Source organism: Ranitomeya variabilis, chromosome 8, assembly GCF_051348905.1.
Source record: "Ranitomeya variabilis isolate aRanVar5 chromosome 8, aRanVar5.hap1, whole genome shotgun sequence".
NCBI lineage: Eukaryota > Metazoa > Chordata > Amphibia > Anura > Dendrobatidae > Ranitomeya > Ranitomeya variabilis.
Genome location: NC_135239.1, coordinates 78262099 through 78287171, shown reverse-complemented (window position 1 = coordinate 78287171; position 25073 = coordinate 78262099). Strand labels below are relative to the sequence as shown.

Below are 25073 nucleotides of genomic sequence, written 5' to 3'. Positions count from 1 at the left end.
CCTCATAGATCCCTCTCCAGGACCAAGAGCCTAGCACACAAGCGTGCTCAGAAGTCCGGTCCTGGCTCCGTCCCCCACCCACTCGCCCACCAGAGCCTGTCAGTTGGAGGAGACGAGGACGTCTATCACAGCTCCGTGGACGTCTCATTCCCCTCAGGTTAGTAGCGGACGACGTGGGATGTTTAGGTGAGTATTTCCCTATATCCCCCAGATCCTTCCCTGCCCACCCTCAGTGTGGGGGAGTAGAAGTTCCTACAGGCGCACTGCACGACCCTCTATGGCGGCGCTGAAATAATTTTAATAGGGATCCCAGGCCCCTAGTCGAGCTTATCTTGCGCGGTAAAGGCTGTCGCGCTTCCCTCTTCCTATCCCCTTCATCCCTGCGGCCGCTCTGTTCGGCGGCCGCAATGTCACCTCTTACAGGGGCACCACTTCCCCCTGCGGCTGCAATGCAGTGCCTGCGCGGCCGCCTTGGCATGCGGCCGCACTACTTACTTCCTACAGGCTTCGGCGCTGCAAGGCGGCGTCTCCTCCTATATCTGGCGACGACCTCTAATTTAGGCCCCGGCTTCGGGGCCTACTTTGGCGCCGCGACCCTGGCAATTGCGTTCCCTCTGGCGGCCCTGGCAGGCGGCCGCGCTGCTCTGCGGCGCACTGCTCCGGAACCGCGGTCTGTTTTCCGGCGGCGCCGGCCTCTAATTTAGGTCCCGGCTTCTGCCGGGGCCTACTTCCGGTACCACGCTCCTCCACTTCTGGTTTTTTTCGGGCGGGCTTTCTCCCGCCCGACAATCTCTTTACTCCCTGCCCACCGGCGCCATGTTGGTGCTCCCGGGCCCATGACTTCTACGCCGCTGCTTGCCGCTACATCGCAGCAGGGCGCACCTTCCAGCGCCCTTTCAACGGTTACCATCGGCCAGCACACGCTTTCTCCGGCGGGGTCCCCTGCATCCTCCTTAGGTTGCCGTCTCATCGCTGGTGCCCTGGACCTGTGCCATGATGCCGGTCGCAGCTACAGCCGGGAGCAGTCTACAGGACTCTAGTATTACTGTGAGTAACTCTGCTATGCAGTCTATTACTCCCCTCTCCTGTTCCCCTAACCTTCGGGCATCATTTAGTGGGTCTGCTCCCAGGCCTAATCCTATAAGCAGAGCGTTCCCGTCCTCCTGCTTCCTCTTGTCAGCTGCAGCAACTCCCTGTCCAGGAGTCCCTACCAAGGGTGAGACCGAGACCCATGATTATCCCTGGGTGGGCTTTCCTTCTGTCTCAGTCTGGGGCAGACCTCACCAGGATGTCACGCCCTTGGTGTCCGTGACTGACCGCAATGGCTAGTGGGTCACAGGATTTTCCGACCAGCCTTGTTCAACTCAGGCCACAAGAAGGGATACAGGGTGAACAGTCACACCTGTAATCCCACATTATGGACTATGAGTACAGCATGTACCGCCACCCCGTATCCTCATTGATCCGACAGCAGGACCATGATCCTAGCACACAAGCGTGCTTAGAGGTTCGGTCCCAGCTCCATTCCCCACCCTCTCGCCTGTCGGTTGGAGGAGACCAGGACGTCCACCATCAGCCCCATGGACGTCTGACAACTTTCTTTCCCGCTCCATCTTGCTCTCTGGTCTGGACCAGTGAGATCCCTCTTCCTGACCCTCCTCTCTCTCTCGAGAGAGAGAAACGGACTTCCTTGGTCATGTTTGCAGAGGAAGTTTCAGATGCGATCAACCAGACCCTAAGCATCATGGATACCTCTACGGAACCCGCAGAATAGGCGGTTTTCGTTTAGACGGTCAAACCACCTTCCAAGGTCTTTGCCCCACACACTGAATTTGTAGTGGTACTTACCAGGGGAAATGCGAGCCATACCAGATGCTTTCAGACAGGGAAGCGTCTCGGCATCCTATATTCCTTCTCTCCTGAGCTCATCGCTAACTGGACTGATTCCTCGGCAATTCAGCTCCCAGACTGTCTGCCAACTTGGCATAGGTTCAAAGGATACAATTATAGATCCGCTGGATAAATTAGCCTTTGAAACGGCTGCTTCTACTTTGTGCCTTGGTCATTGCCTCTACCTGGGTCTCAGGGACCATAGATAGATGGACCAAACAGCCTTGTAAGAGCACCCTGGCTGGAGCCCCTCTGGGGGAGCTAGCTGACCTGACGGACCAAATTTCCTATGCAGGGTAATATTTGGTATCTGCCTCCCTAGATGCGCGGCTTGTGCATGCGTCCAGCAATATAGTGGCCATCTGACGAAGCAGGCGGACTTGTCTTCAAGAAGTCGCTTACCGGCCTCCCCTTCCAGGGGGCCTGTCTCTTTGGCTACATGCTGGAACAAATGATTAATTCGATGTTTTGTGGCGTCGAAAGATTCCTCTAGCTAACACAGACTGCGATCTCGTCTGGCTAGAGAAAAGGCTTCCTTTACGCCTATCCCTTCCCGGCGTTCCCACAACTCCCATGGTTGGTCCACCAGGCCTAGACCTTGCAGATCTTCCTCAGCATAACTCGTGCCAACGGCCCAGCGTTTCTTCCAGTTTGGGCGGGCATCTCCTGTCTTTTTCAGGGATGTTTGGCTGGCTTCGGTGGAGGACGCTTAGATCAGGGAGGTGGTATCCTCCGGATACAAGATACGGTTCGCTTCGCGGCCCGGAATTGCTCCCGACCTCTAAAAATCCTCCTCTGATCTCAGGTTTCTTTGCGTCCATTGCCTTCTTTCTTTGTTCGGAGGTTATTGTTTCCTTTCCACAGCAGGTACGCTTCACAGGTTTCTATTCAAACCTGCTTGTAGTGCCGAAGAAGAGCGGCGCTGTTCGGCCCATTTTGTCTCTGAAGTTAGTGAACAGAAGGCTCCGCCTGTGGCATTTCAGGATGAAGTTCCTCTGTTCAGTCCTGGCTTCCATGGATCCACAGGAATTCCTGTGCTCCATGGATATCCTAGATGCCTTGCTCCATGTCCTGATTTTCCTTGCAGATCAGGGGCCTAGTGCTCATTCCATACCTTGAAGTCATCCTCATCAAGTCTCAGGCCCAGAAGAGTCTGACCATCGTCCTCGACTCCCGGTCCCGTTTCTGGTGGCTGGCCAACAGAACAAAGTCTTGTCTTGTTCCGAGTCAGCGTCTCGTCCTCTTCGGCATGTTGTTCGACACCGCCGAGGGTTTTTTCTTGAAGCGGGCAATTCTCCATACGGAGTTCGCTCTCTACAGGGTCCTCGGCTGCCTTCCTTCCGTTCAGCTACGACGTTCCTGTGATGCATGGTGACAGCTCCATAAGCGTTCTCTTTTGCGCTGTTCCACTTGAGACCAATTCAGCAGCCCATTCCTCAGTGGGACACGTCTGTACTGTCTCTGGATCCTCCAATCCGACCGATTCTAATAGCCTCTCATCAACTGGTGGCTGTCATCCCCTCTCATTCCCCAGGTCCGGTCCTCCCAAGGCAGGTGGTGACGACGGTCACCAGCCTTCCCGGCTGGGGTGTGTTTTCTCACCATCTGTCATTGAAGGGGGCGTTGGTCGGAGCAAGAGTCCTCTCCGCCGATCGACACCCTTGAGATAGGGGACTTTCTTTTATCCCTGAGTCTCTAGGAAAGGCTTCTCAGAGGTCTGCCAGTCAGAATCCAGACGTCCAATGCCTCAGTTGTGGCTTATGTCAATCGCCAGGGAGGGAATCAGTCTCTTGGCAATGGCGGAGGTATCCAGTATCCTCCTCTGGGCAGAGGCGACGGTTTCTGCACTTGCACTATCTGCAGTGCATATCCCTGGCGTGGATTACTAGGCCGCAGTGTTTTCTCTGCCGCGACGGCCTTGCGGCAGGACAGGGGTTCCTGCTTCAGGAGGTCTCCCTTCAATTTTTCCTTTGATGAGGAGCTCCGGACACGGATCTCCTGGCGGCCCGACTGCTTAGGAAAGTTCCTCCGTTTGTTTCCAAGTCCGCGATCCTCTTGTTGTGGATACCGATACTTTGACCGTTCCTGGGTCGCAATTTGTTCTTCCCTTTCTTCCCAGGCTGTTGAAGATCAATGCGGAGGGGGTGCCGGTCATTCTGACCGCACCACATTGGCCCAGAAGGTTTTGGTTCGCTGAGATCGTCCATCGTCTCGCGGACTCCCACTGTAGGCCCCCAGTCTGGTCGGATCTTCTGTACCAGGGACCCATCTGCCGCAGAGTTCTTGGTGGCTCAAGTTAACAGCTTTGCTGTTGAAACCTTCCATTTTGGCTGTTTTCTCTAGGCAGAACTTGATGCTGGTCTTGCCCTTAGTTCTCTGAAGGGTCAGATAGCAACCTTTTCCATCCTTTTTCTGAAGTCCCTTTCAGAGGTCCTTAGCTACTGGCTATCACGGTACAAACATTTACATACGTCCCGTTCTCAGATCAGAACTTTTCTTCAAGGAGTGGTGCATGCGGCTCTCCCGTACCAGACTCCCGCGGATCCCTGGGACCTCAGTCTTGTTCTGGAGGCTCAGTGGGGTTCCCCCCTTGAACCTCCCCATGAGGCCTCACTGTCCTGTCCCGCAAGGTGGCGTTTCTGGTGACCATCACCTCCATTAGGCGCGCCTCGGAGTTGGTGGCTCTCTCCTGTCTCCCCATTTCTTGGTTCTTCACCAGGATAAGGTAGTTTTACGGCCTTCACCGCCTTTTCTTCCCAGGATGGTGTCCTCCTTTTACTTCAATAAGATCGTCCTTCCCACCTTTGTCCTGCTCTGGGGCGTTCGCTGAACAGGCTAGACCTGGTCATGGCGGTGAGGATCTATTTGTCTAGGACCGCCTTCTTTAGGAAGACTGACTGTCTTTTTGTCATTCCAGACGATACGCCAAGAGGCCTGCCGGCCTCCAAGGTTACGATTGTTCTCTGGATCAGACCTGCCATTCTGGAGGCTCACCGGGTCAAGAACAGAGTGATTCCTCCTGGTATTAAGACTCACTCTGCCCCGGGCAATGGGCACTTCCTGGGCAGTACACCATAGGGCATCCGCCCTACAACTTTGCTAGGCGGCAACCTGGTGTTCCGTTCACTCTTTTCCCAAGGGTTATAAATTCCATACCTGCGCTTCGACAGTTACCAGCCTAGGCGAAAGGATCTTGCAGACGGCAGTGGTGATTCCTCCGACCTGAATGGAGTTTTTTCTGCTGTTCCCACCCCAGGGACTGCTTTGGGACGTCCCATGGTTCCTGTGTCCCCCAATGAGAGGCGACAGAGAAAACAGGATTTTTGGTTGCTTACCGTAAAATCTGTTTCTCGGAGCCTTCATTGGGGGACACAGCACCCTCCCAAGTTGAACAGCTCTGTTTATTTTGTTATACTGTTAACGTTTGTGTTCTTTGAACGCTCTTTGAGTGTTTGAAACTTTTAGACTGTAAAGCGCTGCTTAAGTTTGTTGGCGCTGTATAAATGAAGATTATTATTATTATATTCTTTCTCGTTTACACGTTGCTTCTCCTACTGCTTTCTCACTAACTGAATATCCTACTTCCTGTCTGTGGGGTGTACACTGCAGAGGAGGAGCTAGCTTTTTTATTTGCATAGTGTCAGCCTCCTAGTGGCAGCAGCATACACCCCCCCATGGTTCCTGTGTCCCCCAATGAAGGCTCCGAGAAACAGATTTTACGGTAAGCAACCAAAAATCCTGTTTTTTCAATTATTTATTTCACCACTTAAACTATACGTTTTTGGTATCTGCGTACTCAAACAGACCTGGAGAATCATATTGCCCTGTTAGTTTTATATTATAATGAGCATAATAAAAAAATAAAAAGTGAAATTGCACATTATTTGCAATTTCAACTCGCTTGGATTTTTTCCCGCTTTTCAGTGCATCACATAACATGAATGATGTCATTCAAAAGTACAACTCGTTCCATACAAAAACAAGCCCTCATATGGCTACGTGGGCAAAAAACTAAAAGTGATGGCTCTTGGAAGAAGAGGAGTTAAAAACAAAAATGTAAAATCAGCCGGGGTGACAGGGGTTAAAGGTAATTGTCAAGTTGCCTCTTGAGCAGCTCCAAGCTGTGCAGTCCTCATACAGTGCCCTTCTTGGTTTTCTAGCAGGATGGACAGTCCTCCTTACGTGTAAGTTCTGGTGAGCAGAAGATTTGTAGCATTAGAACTATAAACATCAACACAAGTTAATTTATCTTTGTACTGAGTCTACACTGCTATTAATATATTTGTACAGGCACACAGGCCCAGGTAGTGAGAGCCATGATTAGAAGACCTGCTCTGAAAACTGCTAATGCAGGCAGATGACTTTGCAAGTTTTGTAACAGCAGCTTGTCAGGAGCAGACGGAGGGAGAAGATCAACTAACTACTGTATAGAAATCAATGGGCTGGCGAGAAGTGCATGGTGTGTTAGGAGTTTAAAGGGAATCTGTCAGTAGGATCAACTCTCGTAAGCAGTATACAGCTCAGTTTGTCTGATTTTTCTCTTTATAGGTATATTTTTGAGTAAAATGTAAATTGTTCTTTTATTCTATAAACTAAACAACATCATGTCTCAGACCTCAAATAATGCAAAGAAAACAAGTTTATAATCATTTTGAACCAACAATACTAATGTTTTAACTCAGGAAGAGTTCAGGAATCAATATTTTGTGGAAGAACCATGATTTGTAATCACAGTAGTGATGGGCAGTCCAGCTCTTTTTGGTGATCCGGTTCATTCGGCTCCGCTCACCAAAAAGAGCCGACTCTTTCGGCTCACGAAACGGCTCTTTTTTTTTTTTTTTTTTTTTATAGAAACACGTTTTACACTGTCATGGTTCCAGGTCTTTGCCTGTAAAGTGAGATCCTCATTATAGACCTGGATAAGTATCTAGTGAAGCAGTACAGACTGGTTTCAGCATTGCTGTTTCCTCAGATTGTTAGCTCTTGTGAACAGGCCCCTCTGCTACTCGGTTGTAGTTAACGTATTACTTTCTAATATGTGGCGGTTTTTGTACATTGCTGTGGTCATGCCCTCTTGGACACAATTTATCTGCATCCGTATTTTTTCTGCAAACACTCAGAACTGCATCCTGATCAGGATTTGGTTGGAAATGTGAAATTCTGACTTCTGGGGCAGAGGAGAGAGACTGGTGAAAGTGAAACGAAAAAAAAATGGGGCTCCAAGCATGTGCAGTATGACATCCACATGCAGATTGGACGCAGGCATCCTGATTCTTCACTGCTTTCATGTGTCTTGGCATGCTTTCCACCAGTCTTTCACACTGCTTTTGGGCGACCTTATGCCACTCCTGGCACACAAATGTAAGCAGTTCTTCTTTGTTTGATGGCTTGTGACTATCCATCTTCCTCTTCATTACATTCCAGAGGTCTTCAATTGGGTTCAGGTCTGGAGATTGGGCTGGCCATGACAGGGATTTGATGTGGTGGTCCTTTATCCATACCTTGATTGACGTAGCTGTGTGGCATTGTGCATTGTCCTACTGGAAAAACCAGTCCTCAGAGTTAGGGAACATTGCCTGAGTAGAAGGAATCAACTGTTGTTCCAGGATAACCTTGTATGCGGCTTGATTCATACGTCCTTCGCAAAGAACAACCTGCCCAATTTCAGCCTTGCTGAAGCATCCCCAGATCATCACCGATCCTCCACCAAATTTCACAGTGGGTGCAAGACACTGTGCTTTGTACGCCTCTGCATGCAGGACTCCGTATAACCATTAGACGACCAGGTGTTGGGCAAAGCTGAAAATTAGACTCATCAGAGAAGATTACCTTACTCCAGTCATCTATGGTCCAATCCTTATGGTATTTGGCAAACTTCAGCCTGGCTCTCCTTTGCTTCTCATTAATGAAAGGCTTTTTTCTAGCTTTACATGACTTGAGTCCTGCCTCTAGGAGCCTGTTACGAACTATTCTTGCCGTGCACTTCACCCCAGCTGCCGTTTGCCATTCCTTTTGTAGATCACTTGATGTCATCCTGCAGTTGTTGAGTGACTTTCGAATAAGATTACTGTCATCCTGGTCAGTGGAGAGTCGTTTTCGCCCTCTGCCGCTCTGTAGTTTTGTTGTTCCCAATGTCTGCTACTTGACTTTGTTGTAATGGACTGCCGTCTAAGAAATTTTAAGGATTGAGGCAACATGACGCTCACTGTGTCCCTCTGCTAGTAAAGCCAGAATTGAGCCCTCCTTTTCCTCACTCAAGACTTTTCAACTCCTTTTGGCATGGGTAAAAGTTATTTTTTCATTCCTATTACTTTTGGGATATTACTAGCACTTGTTTTGCCATCCAGCTTGTCCTATTGCAAGAGGATTGTGAACACCACAGCAGTGTTTTTTATAATTTCCTTCGTTAAATAAGATTTAGTTCAGGTGTTCACCTAATCAGAAGCACATTAAGTAGAATGAGGTGTACTCTGGTTAGAATTCAACTGACACTGGAATGGAATGGCTGTCAGACATGTAGAGAAGCTGATTGAAACTGTGCAGTGGTCTCTTAATTTTTGCCAGAGCTGTATATTAGCCTGTAGGTCATAGAAAGCTGAATTAAGTGATACCTTGATATTTGCGGTTCCTTTTTTTTTTTTCTAGTGAAATTCACTTTTTTCTTAATATGTAATTGAGCTGTTAAGATCTATGGACTGAAAACAGATCTCCCTGAGAATCTGCCTCAACAGCTTATTTTAATTCAAAGCGTGAGTTTCCAGTTCGAGACATGTAATGACTGACAGTCTGCTCTCCTGATCTTCATGTCTCACACTGGTAACTCCTGTTGTCATCTAATATATAAAGCTGAATGTGTATGTATGTCCGGGATTGGCATCTGCACCGTCGCAGCTACAGCCACAAAATTTTGCACAGTCACACGTCTGGACCCCGAGAGCGTCATAGGCTAATTTTAACCCTGCGCTTTCCAATTCACCAAACAATTTTGCCCCTATCTACATAGAGGAAAAAGTGAAAGGAAAAGTGTTGGAGGCAAATTGACAGCTGCCAGATGTGAACAAGGGGGACTTAAAGAATGAGAGCGATGGCGCCAAAGAGTATATACTGTACAGTTGCTTAGGTGGGGCCCTGACATGGGATACTCACCACACACGGGGATATAAACACACACACAAAATGCGCCACACACTACCACGTGCTTGAACACATATACCACCCTCAGCACACATTTCACCACACATACACCAACCTCGCCAGACAAAAGTCGAAACACAAAAGTCACCCCTCAAAACTTGCTACATGCAAAATTCGCCACATGCAAAACTCGCCATATGCAAAACTAGGCTCACGCTAAACTAGCCACACGTGGAAAACTCGCCACACGCAAAACTTGCACACACGGAAAAATTGCCACATGCACAAAAGTTGCTACACATGCAAAAGTTGCCTCACACAAAACTTGCACATACTCAAAACGCACCACGCATAAAACTCGCCACACGCAAAACTTGCTGCACACAACTTGCTACACTAACCTGTCACATGCAACTCGACACACAAAAAGTTGCTACACGCATTTCGCCACACAAAACTCATCTCACAAAAGTCGCTACATGCATGTCGCCACACGCAATTCAACACACACAACGTGACACATGAAACTCGCCCTAAAACACACACAAGTCTGGTATTATCCTTCAAAAATAAAAATCTGATTAATAAGCAGACAAACTACAAGAGCAACAACTGAAGAATGGTGAGATCAGTCAAGGACAATCCTCAGACCACCTCCAGAGAGCTGCAGCATCAACTTGCTGCAGATGGTGTCACTGTGCATCGGTCAACTATACAACGCACTTTGCACAAGGAGAAGCTATATGGGAGAGTGATGAGAAAGAAGCCGTTTCTGCAAGCACGCCACAAACAGTCGGCTGAGGTATGCAAAAGCACATTTGGAGAAGCCAATTTATTTTTGGAAGAAGGTCCTGTGGACTGATGAAACCAAGATTGAGTTGTTTGGTCATACAAAAAGGCATTATGCATGGCGGCAAAAAAACAGTGCATTGTATAGTTGACCGATGCACAGTGACACCATCTGCAGCAAGTTGATGCTGCAGCTCTCTGGAGGTAGTCTGAGAATTCTCCTTGACTGATCTCACCATTCTACTTCTCTGCCTTTCTGATGTTTTTCTTGGCCTGCCACTTCTGGCCTTAACAAGAACTGTACCTGTGTTCTTCCATTTCCTTACTATGTTCCTCACAGTGGAAATTGACAGGTTAAATCTCTGAGACAGCTTTTTGTATCCTTCCCCTGAACAACTATGTTGAATAATCTTTGTTTTCAGATCATTTGACAGTTGTTTTGAGGAGCCCATGATGCCACTCTTCAGAGGAGATTCAAACAGGAGAACAACTTGCAAGTGGCCACTTTAAGTAGCTTTTCTCATGATTGCATACGCCTGGCTATGAAGTTCAAAGCTCAATGAGGTTACAAAACCAAAAAAAGTGCTTTAGTAAGTCAGTAAAAAGTAGGTAGGAGTATTTAAAACAAGAAAATAAGGGTACCCATACTTATGCACCTGTCAAATTTTGTTTGAATGCAGATTGCACATTTTCTGTTAGTACAATAAACCTCATTTCAAGGCAGAAACGTGTGGCTAGTTTAGCGTGAGCCTAGTTTTGCATGTGGCGAATTTTGCATGTAGCAAGTTTTGAGGGGTGACTTTTGTGTTTCGACTTTTGTCTGGCGAGGTTGGTGTATGTGTGGTGAAATGTGTGCTGAGGGTGGTATATGTGTTCAAGCACCATCTGCAGCAAGTTGATGCTGCAGCTCTCTGGAGGTGGTCTGAGGATTGTCCTTGACTGATCTCACCTTTCTTTTTCTCTGCCTTTCTGATGTTTTTCTTGGCCTGCCACTTCTGGCCTTAACAACAACTGTACCTGTGTTCTTCCATTTCCTTACTATGTTCCTCACAGTGGAAATCGACAGGTTAAATCTCTGAGACAGCTTTTTGTATCCTTCCCCTGAACAACTATGTTGAATAATCTTTGTTTTCAGATCATTTGACAGTTGTTTTGAGGAGCCCATGATGCCACTCTTCAGAGGAGATTCAAACAGGAGAACAACTTGCAAGTGGCCACTTTAAGTATCTTTTCTCATGATTGCATACACCTGGCTATGAAGTTCAAAGCTCAATGAGGATACAAAACCAAAAAAAGTGCTTTAGTAAGTCAGTAAAAAGTAGGTAGGAGTATTTAAAACAAGAAAATGATAAGGGTGCCCATACTTATGCACCTGTCAAATTTTGTTTGAATGCAGATTGCACATTTTCTGTTAGTACAATAAACCTCATTTCAAGGCAGAAACATTACTGTGTCCAACAGTTAATAGATATATGAAACTGAAATAGCTGTTGCAAAATAAACCATTTTTATAAAACATTAAGCTTAAGATTAATAGGGGTGCCCAAACTTTTTCATATGACTGTACTATATACAGGAGGAGATGACATACAGCAGGTTTATACTATTTACAGGGGAGATGACATGCAGGTATATACTATATACAGGGGAAATTACATACAGGTATATACTATATACAGGAGATGACACACAGGTGTATACTATATATAAGGAAGATGACAAACATGTATATACTGAGGTGAAAATGAGAGGTGTGAGGTGAAAAGGTGAGGTGAAAATGAAAAGGTGTGAGTGCAAAATGAGAGGAGTGAGGGAAAATAGTCGAGTGATCGGAAAATGACAGATGTGAGGTCGAAATGACAAGTGTTAGTGGGGAATGAGAGGAGTGAGGGGGGGATGAGAGGAGTGAAGGGGAAAATGAGAGATGTGAGGGGGAAAATGAGAGGCGTGATGGGAAAATAAGAGAAGTGAGGTGCTATAATTAACCACAGATATTTACTATGCCCAGGCAACACCGGGCTCTTCAGCTAGTTTAAAATAATCTCTGGAGGCAGATTCTTAGGGAGATCTATGTCCGGACCATAGATCTTAACAGCTCATTAACATATTAACCCCTTAACGACTGCCAATACGCTTTTCAACGGCACTGAGAAATAAGTGTATAGCACCCCCCCATCGTCGGAAATTCTCTGGGGTCTCGGCTACCGGGGGTAGCTGAGACCCCGGACAACCTGATTCGGGTTGGTTTTTTCCGTCCTTAGTGTTGCGATTACCGTTATTCACGGAATAACCGTGACTGCAAAAAAAAAAAAGTCCCATTTAATTTCTCTATTCTCTGATATGATCTAACACATCAGAGGAGAGAGAAATTGGGTGCCCCCGGTACCTACGGTGTCCCTGGACCCTCCTGCATCCCCCGGTCCTGTCCCCTGGCTGTTGGTGTCTTCTTGGAAGAAAATGGCAGACGCATGCACAGTGCACCCACTGAGATCTGCCGGCAACAATAATAGTCCATGAGCCGGGCCAGATATCGGTACCACCCGGAGTGACTAATTTTCTTTGGTATTTTTAGGTAGATGCATGTCTGTAGTTTATTTTTTGATATGATAGCCCTTACATATACGTAGCTTATTAACCCCTTCAGCCCTAGGCCTATTTGTACCCAAGTGCCTAAGCCAATCTGACCTGTGCCACTTCATGGGCTAATAACTTTGGAACGCTTTCACCTATCCAAGCCATTCTGAGATTGTTTTCTCGTGACATATTGTACTTCACGTCAGTGCTAAATGGGAGTCAATATATTTTACCTTTCTATATAAAAAAATGCTAAATATTCGGAAATTTTGGAAAAATCGGCAATTTTTTAACTTTGAAATTCTCTGCTTTTTACAAAAATACTGATACCCCCCATAATAGTTATTAATTTACACTCCCCACATGTTTACTTCATATTGGCATCATTTTGAAAATGAAACCTTATTGTTTTACGACGTAATAGGGCTTATAGTTTTATGCGCAATTTTTCACATTTACAGCAAAACCCACTTTTCAAAGGACCAAGTCACTTCTGAAGTCACTTTAAGGGGCTTACATAACAGAAACCACCCATAAATTACCCCATTTTGCAAACTACACCCCTCAAGCTGTTCAAAACTCATTTTTAAAAACTGTTAACCCTTTAGGTGTTCCACAGGAATTTTAGCAGAATGAAGGCGAAATTTCAAAATTTCATTTTTTTTCCAGATATTACATTGTAATCCAATTTTACCTGCAACCTAGCAAGGGTTAACGGCAAACCCAAACTTGGTTACCCTAATTCTGCAGTTTATAGAAACACCCCACATGTACTCGTAAACTAAAGTATGGGCACACAGCACAGCTCAACACGGAAGGAGCGCTATGTGGTTTTTGGGTGGCGGATTCACTGGAAGAAATCTAGGGGGCCATGTCACATTTGAAGGCTGCCTGAGGTACCCCCACAGTGGAAACACCAAAAAGTGACCCTATTTTGGAAACTACACCCCCAAGGAATCTTTTAGGGGGTATAGTGACCACTTTGACCCAACCAGTGTTTCACAGTAGTTGGAAACACTTGGTTGAGAAAATGGAAAAAGTGCATTTTTTACATGAAGGTGTCATTTTAGGCTCATTTTTTTATTTTTAAGAGGTGTACCAGCAAAAAATGCACCCCACTATTTGTTCACCAATCTCTCCCGAACACAACAACACCCGATATGTTGTCGTACACTGCAGTATTGGGGAACGGCAGGCCTCGGAAGGGAAGGAGCGCCAAATGACTTTTGGAGTGCAAATTTTACTGGAAGAAATCTAGGGGGCTATGTCACATTTGAAGACACCCTGAGGTGCCCCAACACACGCACACACACTGACACATACACGTACACACTGACACATACATGGTCGAGACCATGCTGGCCCTGGTTCGAGCTTCAAGAGAAGGCAACTGGATGCTTCACCTAGGAGCAATCCGACAGATGATACCATGGTGTTTTGCCTATGACAAGGTCAACTATGCCCGATACCTAACCTATTACTATGCCACAATGTCTCGGCTGCCCATAGAACACCCAGAGGTCCATGAATACTTCATGCAAGGTGGCTTTTCGGTCCAGATCGGTAGCAAGAATCCTTTTGGACGAATTCCTGTGGACCAGACCATTGAAGAGACAATCAACAAAGACACCCAGACACCAGGGGGCACAAAAGGCTTCAGCCTCAAAGTTGGAGCTGTTTCCAGGTTCTACCTGACATCAGAGTACCGCAGTATGTACTTGAGGCAGCTGAGGGCCCTGGTAGGCCAACAATATACTGACTTCAGCCATTCAGACCTACAGGTGTCTAGGATTAGAAGAGATGAAGCCGATGTCCAATCTTTCGTTCAACTGCTGGAGACAGGTTGGGTGAACCCCTTCAACAAAGAGCATAATGGTGAACTTATCAGTTTGTCAACAGCGACTGTAGCACCACCAGATGTAGCCAAAGACCTTCAAGGGGCATACAGTATAGGAGAGGATGCATATCAAACATTCAAGGATGAGCGTTTGGGTACCGATAAGCCAACTACATTGTTTCATGACAAGATGACGAAGAACAAACTTAAAACGTTCTCTAACATCCAAATGAAGACACGCAGACAAGGTCTTGGCAAGGAGGTAATTTTGAAGGCTGACAGAAACCTATTTGGCCAGATGATACTTGTAGCTGAGAACAGAAAGCTACAAATGAGTGATGTCTTGACTCATCCCCTGGGTCCATTGCCATGGGCACTTGCCAATGGTGATGGGTCTATCCGCAAGACCAACAAGGCTGCCCTCGCAAGGGAGTTGGAGAGGAATGCTCGTCCTGCAGAAGTGATCCCCGAGCCCTCTGCAACCATCATTGATGGGATGAGCCTGGTTCAGAAACTGAAGGGAAACAATGCAACATTTGGCCAGCTAGCAGGCACAGCAATGAGTCGCGCTATCCATGAGGGTGCTAAGAGCAAGCGCATTGATATTGTCTTTGACGTCTACAAGGAGACATCCATCAAAGATACAGAAAGAGTCAACAGATATGAAGGCACAGGGATCCATTTCAAGAACATTCAACATGGGCACAACATCCAGCAGTGGAAAAAGCTTCTAAGTAGTTCCTCCAACAAGGCAAGTCTCATAAAGTTTCTGGTAGAAGAATGGAAGGCGAAACACCACAGGGAGAAGCTTGAGGAGAAGGAGCTGTATGTCACATGTGAGCAGCTCTGCTTTAAGATCACCAAAGAACAGTGGGAAGAGGCTGCTGACCTTAAGTCAAATCAAGAAGAAGCAGACACACGCCTCCTTCTCCATGCTCTTCATGCAGCAGAATCTGGTTACAAGTCGGTCATCATCACTTCGGAGGATACTGATGTCATGGTCCTGTGTCTGGGCATGTGCCACAAAATCCCATCCCACCTGTTCCAGAAATGCGGTACACAGAACCGGACAAGATTCCTGGATATCACCACTCTGAGCCGAACATTGGGAGGCAGCGTATGTGATTCATTGATTGGTATGCATGCATTTACAGGCTGTGACACCGTCAGTGCATTCGCTGGCCGTGGGAAGATGACGACACTCAAGCAGTTGAAGATGAACAAGACATACCAGGATGCCTTTCAGGAAGTTGGTCGTTCATGGGAAGTGTCTACCGAACTTTTTGAGAAGTTACAGGAAATCACCTGCCACATGTACCTGCCAACTACCCAAACAACTGAGGTAAACAGGCTCCGTTATCAGCTGTTCTGTGCCAGACGTGGAGTGGTAGAGTCAAGTCAACTCCCTCCTTGCCAGGACTGCCTTTTCATGCATGCACTGCGTGCAAACTACCAGGCTGCGATCTGGAGGAGAAGTCTGCAGAGCCAGCCATGGGTTGCAAACCCAACAGACTGCGGTTGGATGATAGATAACGACGGAAAGCTTGTTGTCAAGTGGATGCAAGGGGCACCAGCACCAGAAGCTATTATACAGCTACTGTCCTGCAAGTGTGTGCGGTCATGTGAACTTCCTCAGTGTACTTGCCTCAGCAATGGCCTGAAGTGCACAGACATGTGCAGATTACAGACATGCCAGAACAAGGGTACTGAAGACGAGCCAGTAGAACAACAGTCAGATTCAGAGTCCGATGTTGAAGATATTATGGAGTAACATATATATATATATATATATATATATATATATATATATATATATATATATATATATATATATATATATATATATATATATATATATATATATATGCACATGACATGTTCAGTGTGTATTTACATAACTTGGATTAAATTTTGTTACAAATACTACATCTAGTCACTCCGGGTGGTACCGATATCGTCATATTTGGTTCTTGGCTCATGCTAAAATTCCTGTGGAACACCTAAAGGGTTAACAGTTTTTAAAAATGAGTTTTGAACAGCTTGAGGGGTGTAGTTTGCAAAATGGGGTAATTTATGGGTGGTTTCTGTTATGTAAGCCCCTTAAAGTGACTTCAGAAGTGACTTGGTCCTTTGAAAAGTGGGTTTTGCTGTAAATGTGAAAAATTGCGCATAAAACTATAAGCCCTATTACGTCGTAAAACAATAAGGTTTCATTTTCAAAATGATGCCAATATGAAGTAAACATGTGGGGAGTGTAAATTAATAACTATTATGGGGGGTATCAGTATTTTTGTAAAAAGCAGAGAATTTCAAAGTTAAAAAATTGCCGATTTTTCCAAAATTTCCGAATATTTAGCATTTTTTTATATAGAAAGGTAAAATATATTGACTCCCATTTAGCACTGACGTGAAGTACAATATGTCACGAGAAAACAATCTCAGAATGGCTTGGATAGGTGAAAGCGTTCCAAAGTTATTAGCCCATGAAGTGGCACAGGTCAGATTGGCTTAGGCACTTGGGTACAAATAGGCCTAGGGCTGAAGGGGTTAATAAGCTACGTATATGTAAGGGCTATCATATCAAAAAATAAACTACAGACATGCATCTACCTAAAAATACCAAAGAGAATTAGTCACTCCGCTTGGTACCGATATCGTCAAATTTGGTTCTTGGCTCATGGACTATAAGAAATATCACAGTGATCAAAATAAAATAGTAAATCGACCCCCCCCCCCTCCTTTATCACCCCCTTAGGTAAAAATAATAAAAGTTAAAAGGGTTGGGGTTGGTCTTTGGGTAGAGTTAGAATTGGGGGCTTTCCACTGTTTAGGTACATCAGGGGGTCTCCAAATGCGACATGGCGCCCACCATTGATTCCAGCCAATTTTGCGTTCAAAAAGTCAAATGGTGCTCCCTCCCTTCTGAGCCTTGCCATGCGCCCAAACAGTGGCTTTCCCCCACATATGGAGTATCGGTGTACTCAGGAGAATTTGCACAACACATTTTGTGGTCCACTTTCTCCTGATACCCTTAGGAAAATAAAAAAATTGGTTCCAAAGTAATTTTTTTGTGAAAAAAGTAAAATGTTCATTTTTTCCTTCCACATTGCTTTAGTTCTCGTGAAGCACCTAAAGGGTTAATATACTTCTTGAATGTGGTTTTGCGCACCTTGCGTGGTGCAGTTTTTAGAATGGTGTCACTTTTGGGTATTTTCTGTTATATTGACTCCCAAACTCACTTCAAACGTGATGTGGTCCCTAAAAAAAAAAAAAAAAAAAAGTTTTTTTAAATTTTGTTGGAAAAAATGAGAAATCGCTGGTCAACTTTTAACCCTTATAACTTTCTAATAAAATTGTTTCCAAAATTGTACTGATGTAAAATAGACATGTGGGAAATGTAATGTATTAACTGTTTTGTGTGACATCACTCTCTGATTTAAGGGCATAAAAACTAAAAGTTTGAAAATTGCAAACTTAAAAAAAAAAAAAAAAAAAAAAAAAAGGATTAACCTGATCGCTAAATGGCCAAACTAGAAAAAAAAGTCAAAATGCCAGAATTACTTTTTTTGGTTGCTGGGACATTGCATTAAAGGGAACCTGTCACCCCCAAAATTGATTGTGAGGTAAGCTCACCGGCATCAGGGGCTTATCTACAGTATTCTGTAATGCTGTAGATAAGCCCCCGATGTATCCTAAAAGATGAGAAAAAGAGGTTAGATTATACTCACCCAGGGGCGGTCCCGCTGCTGGTCCGCGGTCAAATGGGCGTCTCAGGTCCGCTCCGGTGCCTCCCATCTTCATTCCATGACGTCCTCTTCTGGTCTCTGCGCTTCGCCGCAGGTGTACTTTTGTCTGCCCTGCTGAGGGCAGAGCAAAGTACTGCAGTGCGCAGGCGCCAGGCCTCTCTGACCTTACCGGCGCCTGCGCACTGCAGTACTTTGCTCTGCCCTCAACAGGGCAGACAAAGTACGCCTGCGCCGGAGTAGCGGTGTGAAGACCAGAAGAGGACGTCATGGAATGAAGATGGGAGGCGCTATACCGGACCTGAGACGCCCATCGGAGCGGGACCTCCCCTGGGTGAGTATAATCTAACTTCTTTTTCTTCTCTTTCAGGTAACATCGGGGGCTTATCTACAGCATTACAGAATTCTGTAGATAAGCCCCTGATGACGGTGAGCTTACCTCACCATCGATTTTGGGGGTGACAGGTTCGCTTTAAAATGCAATAACGAGCGATCAAAAAATCGTATCAGCACCAAAATGGTATCATTAAAAACGTCAGCTTGGCGCATAAAAAATAAGCCCTCATCCAACCCGAGACCACGAAAAATGGAGACGCTACAGGTTTCTTTATGACCTTTAACAACCAGGTGAAATTTATATTTTGATAGTTCAGCCTTTTACAGATATGGCAGAAGAGGGGTAATTCAAATTTTTATGTTTTTAGAAATCTGGAAAAAGATTTTTTTTTTCTTCTTAGTCCCCTTAGGGGCTTTTGAGCCTGTTATCTCTTGTAGTTTCCTCTACGTTCTGGAGAAAAACAGTATTGCAGCATGTAGTTAATATCACATTTTTCTGTAAAGCTTAGCCACAGTCTGGACTTCATAAGAGGACAAAGATGGCAGCTGTTGGGGCATTCAGCAGGTGCCAATTTCCATTAAACGAATCCCACCGGCTCCCTATGTTGGTGTTATGGTAGGCTGATGGGAATTGTTGCACGCACGCTCTTGTGATGGTGCTAGGTAATTGCGCTCCACAAGCTGCTGTAACCGTAAGATATCTGCTGTAACAGTCACCAATGCACTATTGCGGTGCTTCCTCTATACCTGGGGACCCATCCTGCGATGTACTATAACATCACATTTTGGGAAGGTCCATTCTTATGCTAAAGCCTCTGAATCCTCATAGCATGCATACCGCACACTGTCGGCATTCTCTGGCATTGCCGTTGAGGGCTGGTGGCCATGTGATTGTAAGGCTGTGATTAGCGTACTTCGGGCCACATTCGGACTAGTCTTGTGCAGCCTCACTCAATCACTTGCATTGAGTTATCCTATGCACGTCTAGTCGAAATGTGGCCAAAAGTATACCCGCTTTTACCGCCAACACTGGAGAAGCCTGACATCTTACGGTGTGCACACTGTGAGGATTTAGAAGTCTGCAGTCAGCTAAAGTGACTGCAGACTTTTGGCGAAAGATTGGACAAACCCTTTAAATGAATAAGTTACTAGTCATACTGAATGTATTACTAAAACATTCTATATCGATCTGCTGAGACAAATTTTGCTCAGCATGGATTTACCAAATACGAAATGTATATATATTTTTTTTAAAGCCTACAGTCACCAGGTTTTCGACACCTAATCTGAGATCAACGTAATGTAGCGATGGAGACCTTGGTTTCAGCTATGTAACACGTACTGGCCTGCGTAATGGAGGACTACTTGACCTTCCAACCCCGCCCCCACCACTGATTGGCAGGTTTCTGTGTACACTCTCTATAGGTAGAAAGCTGCCAATCAGTGCTGGGGGGGCGGGATTATGAAACTGGTAGATCAGCAGGAAAAACGGTGATTTTATCAAAACTGCAGCAAGCATCCCATTAAGTGACACATTGCTGGAATGAAGGTCTATGCTGCTTTCGGATGTGATGGCATAATCCTATTGACAGTTTCCCTTTACGTTGCCACACATGCTATTAGGCATAATATTCTATTTTTTTTTTCTTGTTTGCTCTTTTATCAGTGGAGAAAAAGCAGATGAAAGTAAAGACCCGAAACTTCCAGACCAAGTGACCATCGAGAGAGGCATCGCCCCAAATCACGGGTATGTGATGATAAATGTGCCGATATTTGTGTTTTTGTCCCGTGATTGGGGGACGATCTTATCCTGGGTCACACCGTGATGGTCTAGGATTCCCCCCAAAATGAGCCAAGTTGAGGTCCGGCTTTGGTTACACAGGCTTGTGTGTACACTGGTATGGCATCGTCTGACTGACCGGTGTGAGAGATGGCAAGAGCCTTGCTTTGCCATTAGAGGGTTTAAAAATGATCCCCAGTTAAATATTAGTGCAATATATATTTTTTTTTCCCTGAAATTTTTCAAAACATCTTGTTTTTGTAACTTTTTTTTTTTTTAAGAATAGATTTCTGCATGGTATTTTGTCGGGGTGGTACATCGGGGTACAGTATGGACCCATATCAAGGCATGGACTTTGTGATCCTTGTGTTACTTCTTTGATTGGAAAATATATGTAGTAAACAGCTAATTGCTTAGGGGTTGTCGACTTTTGAGGACATTTATATATATTTTTTTATTATTTTAAATGCATGTATTTAGAATAAAAAAAATAAATAAATTGGCTTTTATGGGCATTTTGTTTCCCAACAAATTCAACATTGCTGTGGTCTGTGGTCATCACTCACATGAGAGAAGCTCCGAAAAGATGAATAAGAGTAAGGCCGGGGTGACACTTGCATGTATTTCTATACAGTACAGGGGCAGTGCCGGGTATTGATGCTCGAGTCTCTAGCATTGCACACACAAGTGTGACCCCGGCCGTAAACTCCCAATTAGACTGACCTAGACGGCAGCCTAATTCTCATTAAAGGGAACCTGTCGCCTGATAACCGTGCCCAAACTGCGGCAGCATGAATCCGAGCCTGGAGGCACGATTGCAGACCGCTGCAACCAGTCCTGCGTTTCAGAGATAATGTTCTTTAAGAATCCTTCCCTGCAGGTGGATGACAAGTCTCTGTTGTGTGCACTTCAGGAGGTGCCTGTCAATCACTAGCTGCAGCGCTGGGAAAAGATCTCGTAAAGTCCACCTTCTCTGATGCCAAAGTGTTTCTGAGAAATCTGTATGGATGCAGTTGTGTATTCAGGTTCTGATTCATGCCGTGATTTTGGCAGCATGAATTAATGACCGGTCCCCATTAGGGTATTCTGCCAATGAAGCAGTAGACCGTGTAACACCAAGGCTATAGGTGGCAAATGGTGCACAATTTTTTAATGAATGGAAAAAAGGACTCTTAGACTCGAATAAATGCATTTAAATAAAAAATAAATAAATTGTTCCGCAAAGTCGGCATCCCCTTTAATATACAGTGGCGTGTAAAAAGTTTGGGCACCCCTGGTGCTGGAAATGTCTTTTTTAACTTTTGATCTTTTAGAGATCACTTCATCTTCAACCTGCTTAACTCTTCACAGTAACAGTAATCTTGACCCGGGGTGTCCAAACTTTTACATGCCACTGTATGTTGTACTTGCGTAGAAATCGGAGAAATCCTGCAGTTTAATATTAAAGTAGTTAATTTTCATTATGTTTCCTTTTTCAGACTTGTCTATCCCATAAGATCCAGTCTTAAGTATTTATATCCTCCGCCAACAAGCACCATATTGACCAACATTGCACACGCAATGTTAAGTGTTCCCAAGTTCTATGTCCAGGTAAGTATTTTATACATTATAATACGAAGGTTATGTACCATGCCTCAATGTCCTGTCCATGCAATGATCAGGTATCTGCCGACTTTTGTGAGCTGTATCGGGGTTGTTGTGTATGGGGCTGTTCACATGTCTGTGTTCATGGATCAAAATCACAGACGCAGGTCTTTGGGTTCCATCTTTGTGCTGGCTGTTTTAGCATTGTAACCTGGTGTGTGTGTATTTAACCCCTTTCTGACCTTGGACGGGATAGTACGTCTGAGGTCAGATGCCCTGACGTTTTGTACAGCTGACATGTGGCCGCAATAGCAACGGGTGGAATCGCGATCCACCCGCCGCTATTAACTAGTTAAATGCCACTGTCAAACGCCAACAGCGGCATTTAACTAGCGCTTCTGGCCATCGGGCCGGAAATGAGCGCATCGCTGACCCCTGTCACCTGATTGGGTGTCAGCAATGTGTCGGCATAACAACCAGAGGTCTCCTTGAGACCTCTATGGTTGTTTATGCCAGATTGCTATGAGCGCCACCCTGTGGTTGGCGCTCATAGCAACCCTGTAATTCTGCTACATAGTAGCGATCTGAGCTTCGCTCCTATGTATCAGAGGCAATCGAGTTGTGCCAGCTTCTAGTCTCCCATGGAGGCTACTGAAGCATGGCAAAAGTAAAGAAAATAAAAAAAATAAATTAAAAAAAAAATAAAAAATCAAACATACACATATTTGGTATTGCCGCTTTCAGAATCGCCTGATCTATCAATAAAAAAGGCATTAACCTGATCGCTAAAAGGCGTAGTGAGAAAACAATTTGAAAAGGCAGAATTACGTTTTTTTTAGTCACCACGACACTGCATTTAAAGGCAATAACAGGCGATCAAAAGAACATATCTGCACTGAAATTGTATCATTAAAAACGTCAGCTTGGCACGCAAAAAATAAGCCCTCAACCGACCCCAGATCATGAAAAATGGAGGCGCTACGAGTATCGGAAAATGGAGCAATTTTTTTTTTTTTAAGCAAAGCTTGGATTTTTTTTACCACTTAGATAAAAAATAACCTAGACATGTTTGGTGTCCTATGAACTCGTAATGACCTGGAAAATCACAATGGCAGGTCAATTTTAGCATTTAGTGAACCTAGCAAAAAAGCCAAGCAACAAACAAGTGTGGGATTGCACTTTATTTGCAATTTTTCCCACTTAGAGTTTTTTTCCCGTTTTTCTGGTACACAACATGCTAAAACAAATGATGTCGTTCAAAAGCACAGCTCGTCCCGCAAAAAATAAGCCCTCACATGGCCTTATTGACGGAAAAATAAAAAAGTTATAGCTCTGGGAAGGAGGGGAGCGAAAAACAAAAACGCAAAACCGAAAAAAGCTGGGGTCATGAAGGAGTTAATACACATGGTACAATATTTTTTTTTCAAAGAAACTTTTAACTGATGAACTTTAAAGGATGTAAATCATGTGTTTAAAAAAAAAATTGGCCTTTTTAATGTAAGAAAATTTACTGATGGAAGAATGCACAATTGAGTTAGCTCTGTAAGGTGTAGGGTTTCATACCGTAGACTTAAATGTTTTTTCTGTTTTTTTTTTTTGTTTTTTTTTAGGTGTTACATTTAATGAATAAAATGAATTTGCCTGCCCCTTTTGGAATGCTGACCGCACAGCCTCCCTTGGTGAGTTTACAATTTGCTGTTGTAGTAAGCAAGGAATGAAGGTATTCTAGACAAGCAGAAAATGGTATCACATCTTTCTGAAATTTATGGCATGTCCTTTGAATATCCCATGAACTTATGAATAGAAAAAACGCGCACAGGAGGCCCACAGACCAGACCTAATCATAAAATGGTTCTTTTTCCAGTAGCGGTTCACTGAGTACATATCGACACAATGCAAGTACTTGTTAGATGTAGATCTTTAAGACAGTCCAATGAGCAAGCCTTAAAGTAATCCAGTGCGTAACGATCTCTAGTCTGTGCGATGACTGCACCTCAGACAAAAGTGACCTGTTAATGGGGGTTATCCACTACTAGGACAACCGATTCTTGAACTAAATATTTGGCCCCAATAAAATAAAAACTAAACTCGCCTCCCGTGCTAGTGCCGGTCAAGTGGTTTCATCGCTCTCGTACGGATTGAGAAGAAGTCTGGGATCAGCTGTAGCCTGAACTTCCTTTTCATCTTCAAACTATACGAAGGTGAAGACAGTGACCCCAGCTCTGATTGCACCACAATGCTGCACGAGAAACCCCGTGAACACGAGTGATGACACCTCCGGAACAGCGCCACCATGAAGGTGAGCACCGTTATTTGTTTGGGTTTTTTTTATTTTATTTTATCAGGGCCAAACATTTAGTTCAAGAAAGGGTTGTCCTAGTAGATGACAACCCATTTATGGCAACGCGATGGTTGGAGAAAGAGGCAGGAGAACTAAGTGATGTGCCATCCCCGCTACACTTTTAGCTCATTAGCATAAAAATTGTGTAAGGCGTTTAGCAAAAAATGGAAAATCACTTCTACAACAAAGTAGACATTGAATGGCCTATTAAAGTAATGTTGCTTAGATGCCATTAGTTTGGGGTAGAAAAGCCTGTGGACAGGTTTCCTTTTAAGTAACATTGCAAAGCTTGGTCCTGAGGATGGATCCTTTTCCTGGCAGCCTGATCCCAAATGACTAGAATCTGGTGACGTATACTGGCAATGCACAATCACTTCTACCAGTGGGAACCCATTTAGTCTAACCATAGAGTTCACCTGTTGACTCGTTGGGTCAGTTGACTCGTCCATAAAGCTGATTAGCTGAGTATGATTAATGCCAGCGCTATATCCAGGTCCATCACATATCTCTGGTATCAGTTGTCACATAATAGGGAATGTGTACGTTTTACATGGTCCATCCTCATTGTTCCTGATAGCAAAAACTAGAGAACCAGCGATTTACCTTCTTCATAAAATACATTATTTATGACCTGCAGACACTTGCACATGTAAGCTTGGCTTTGTATATTTAATATGATGTATCCTATACAGCATGCGGACCTTTTGACAGTGCCATCACCATACCCCCCAGTTCCACCTGACCTCCCCGAGAACCCTCCACTGCCAGAGTTGGATGACGATTACGATATGGAGGTTTCCAGCAGAGAAGAGTCAGAATATGAAAGTGGAGATGAGGAGGATAAAGAGAGGTCTGTTTCAAATCTCTATGCACCAAATCCGAAAAAACAAAAATGCATTTCAGTATAGTTGTCCACTCTGAGGACATAAATCATAGTCACCATAGTTGGACTACAATTTTTCTTCACTTTTTTTGTAGATTTTCTTAAGTGCAGCCTCCGCTGACTGTACGAAGGGGTTGAGGGTTTCTTGGCTGAGTCCCTTGTGATTGATCATATTTTGTATG

At 44.8% G+C, this 25073-nt stretch overlaps 1 protein-coding gene across 2 annotated transcripts in view; it reads left to right on the top strand.

Annotated features, from left to right (window-relative positions):
- The window catches only part of LOC143788043 (RNA-binding region-containing protein 3-like), a 45446-nt gene that overhangs the window by 4925 nt on the left and 15448 nt on the right, over positions 1 to 25073 (top strand). For both annotated transcript variants that reach the window (XM_077277383.1, XM_077277382.1), the window contains exons 4-7: positions 19970 to 20050; positions 21562 to 21673; positions 23278 to 23346; positions 24701 to 24858. In XM_077277383.1, the coding sequence (XP_077133498.1) occupies positions 19970 to 20050; positions 21562 to 21673; positions 23278 to 23346; positions 24701 to 24858 (420 nt within the window). The remainder of the gene's footprint in view (positions 1 to 19969; positions 20051 to 21561; positions 21674 to 23277; positions 23347 to 24700; positions 24859 to 25073) is intronic.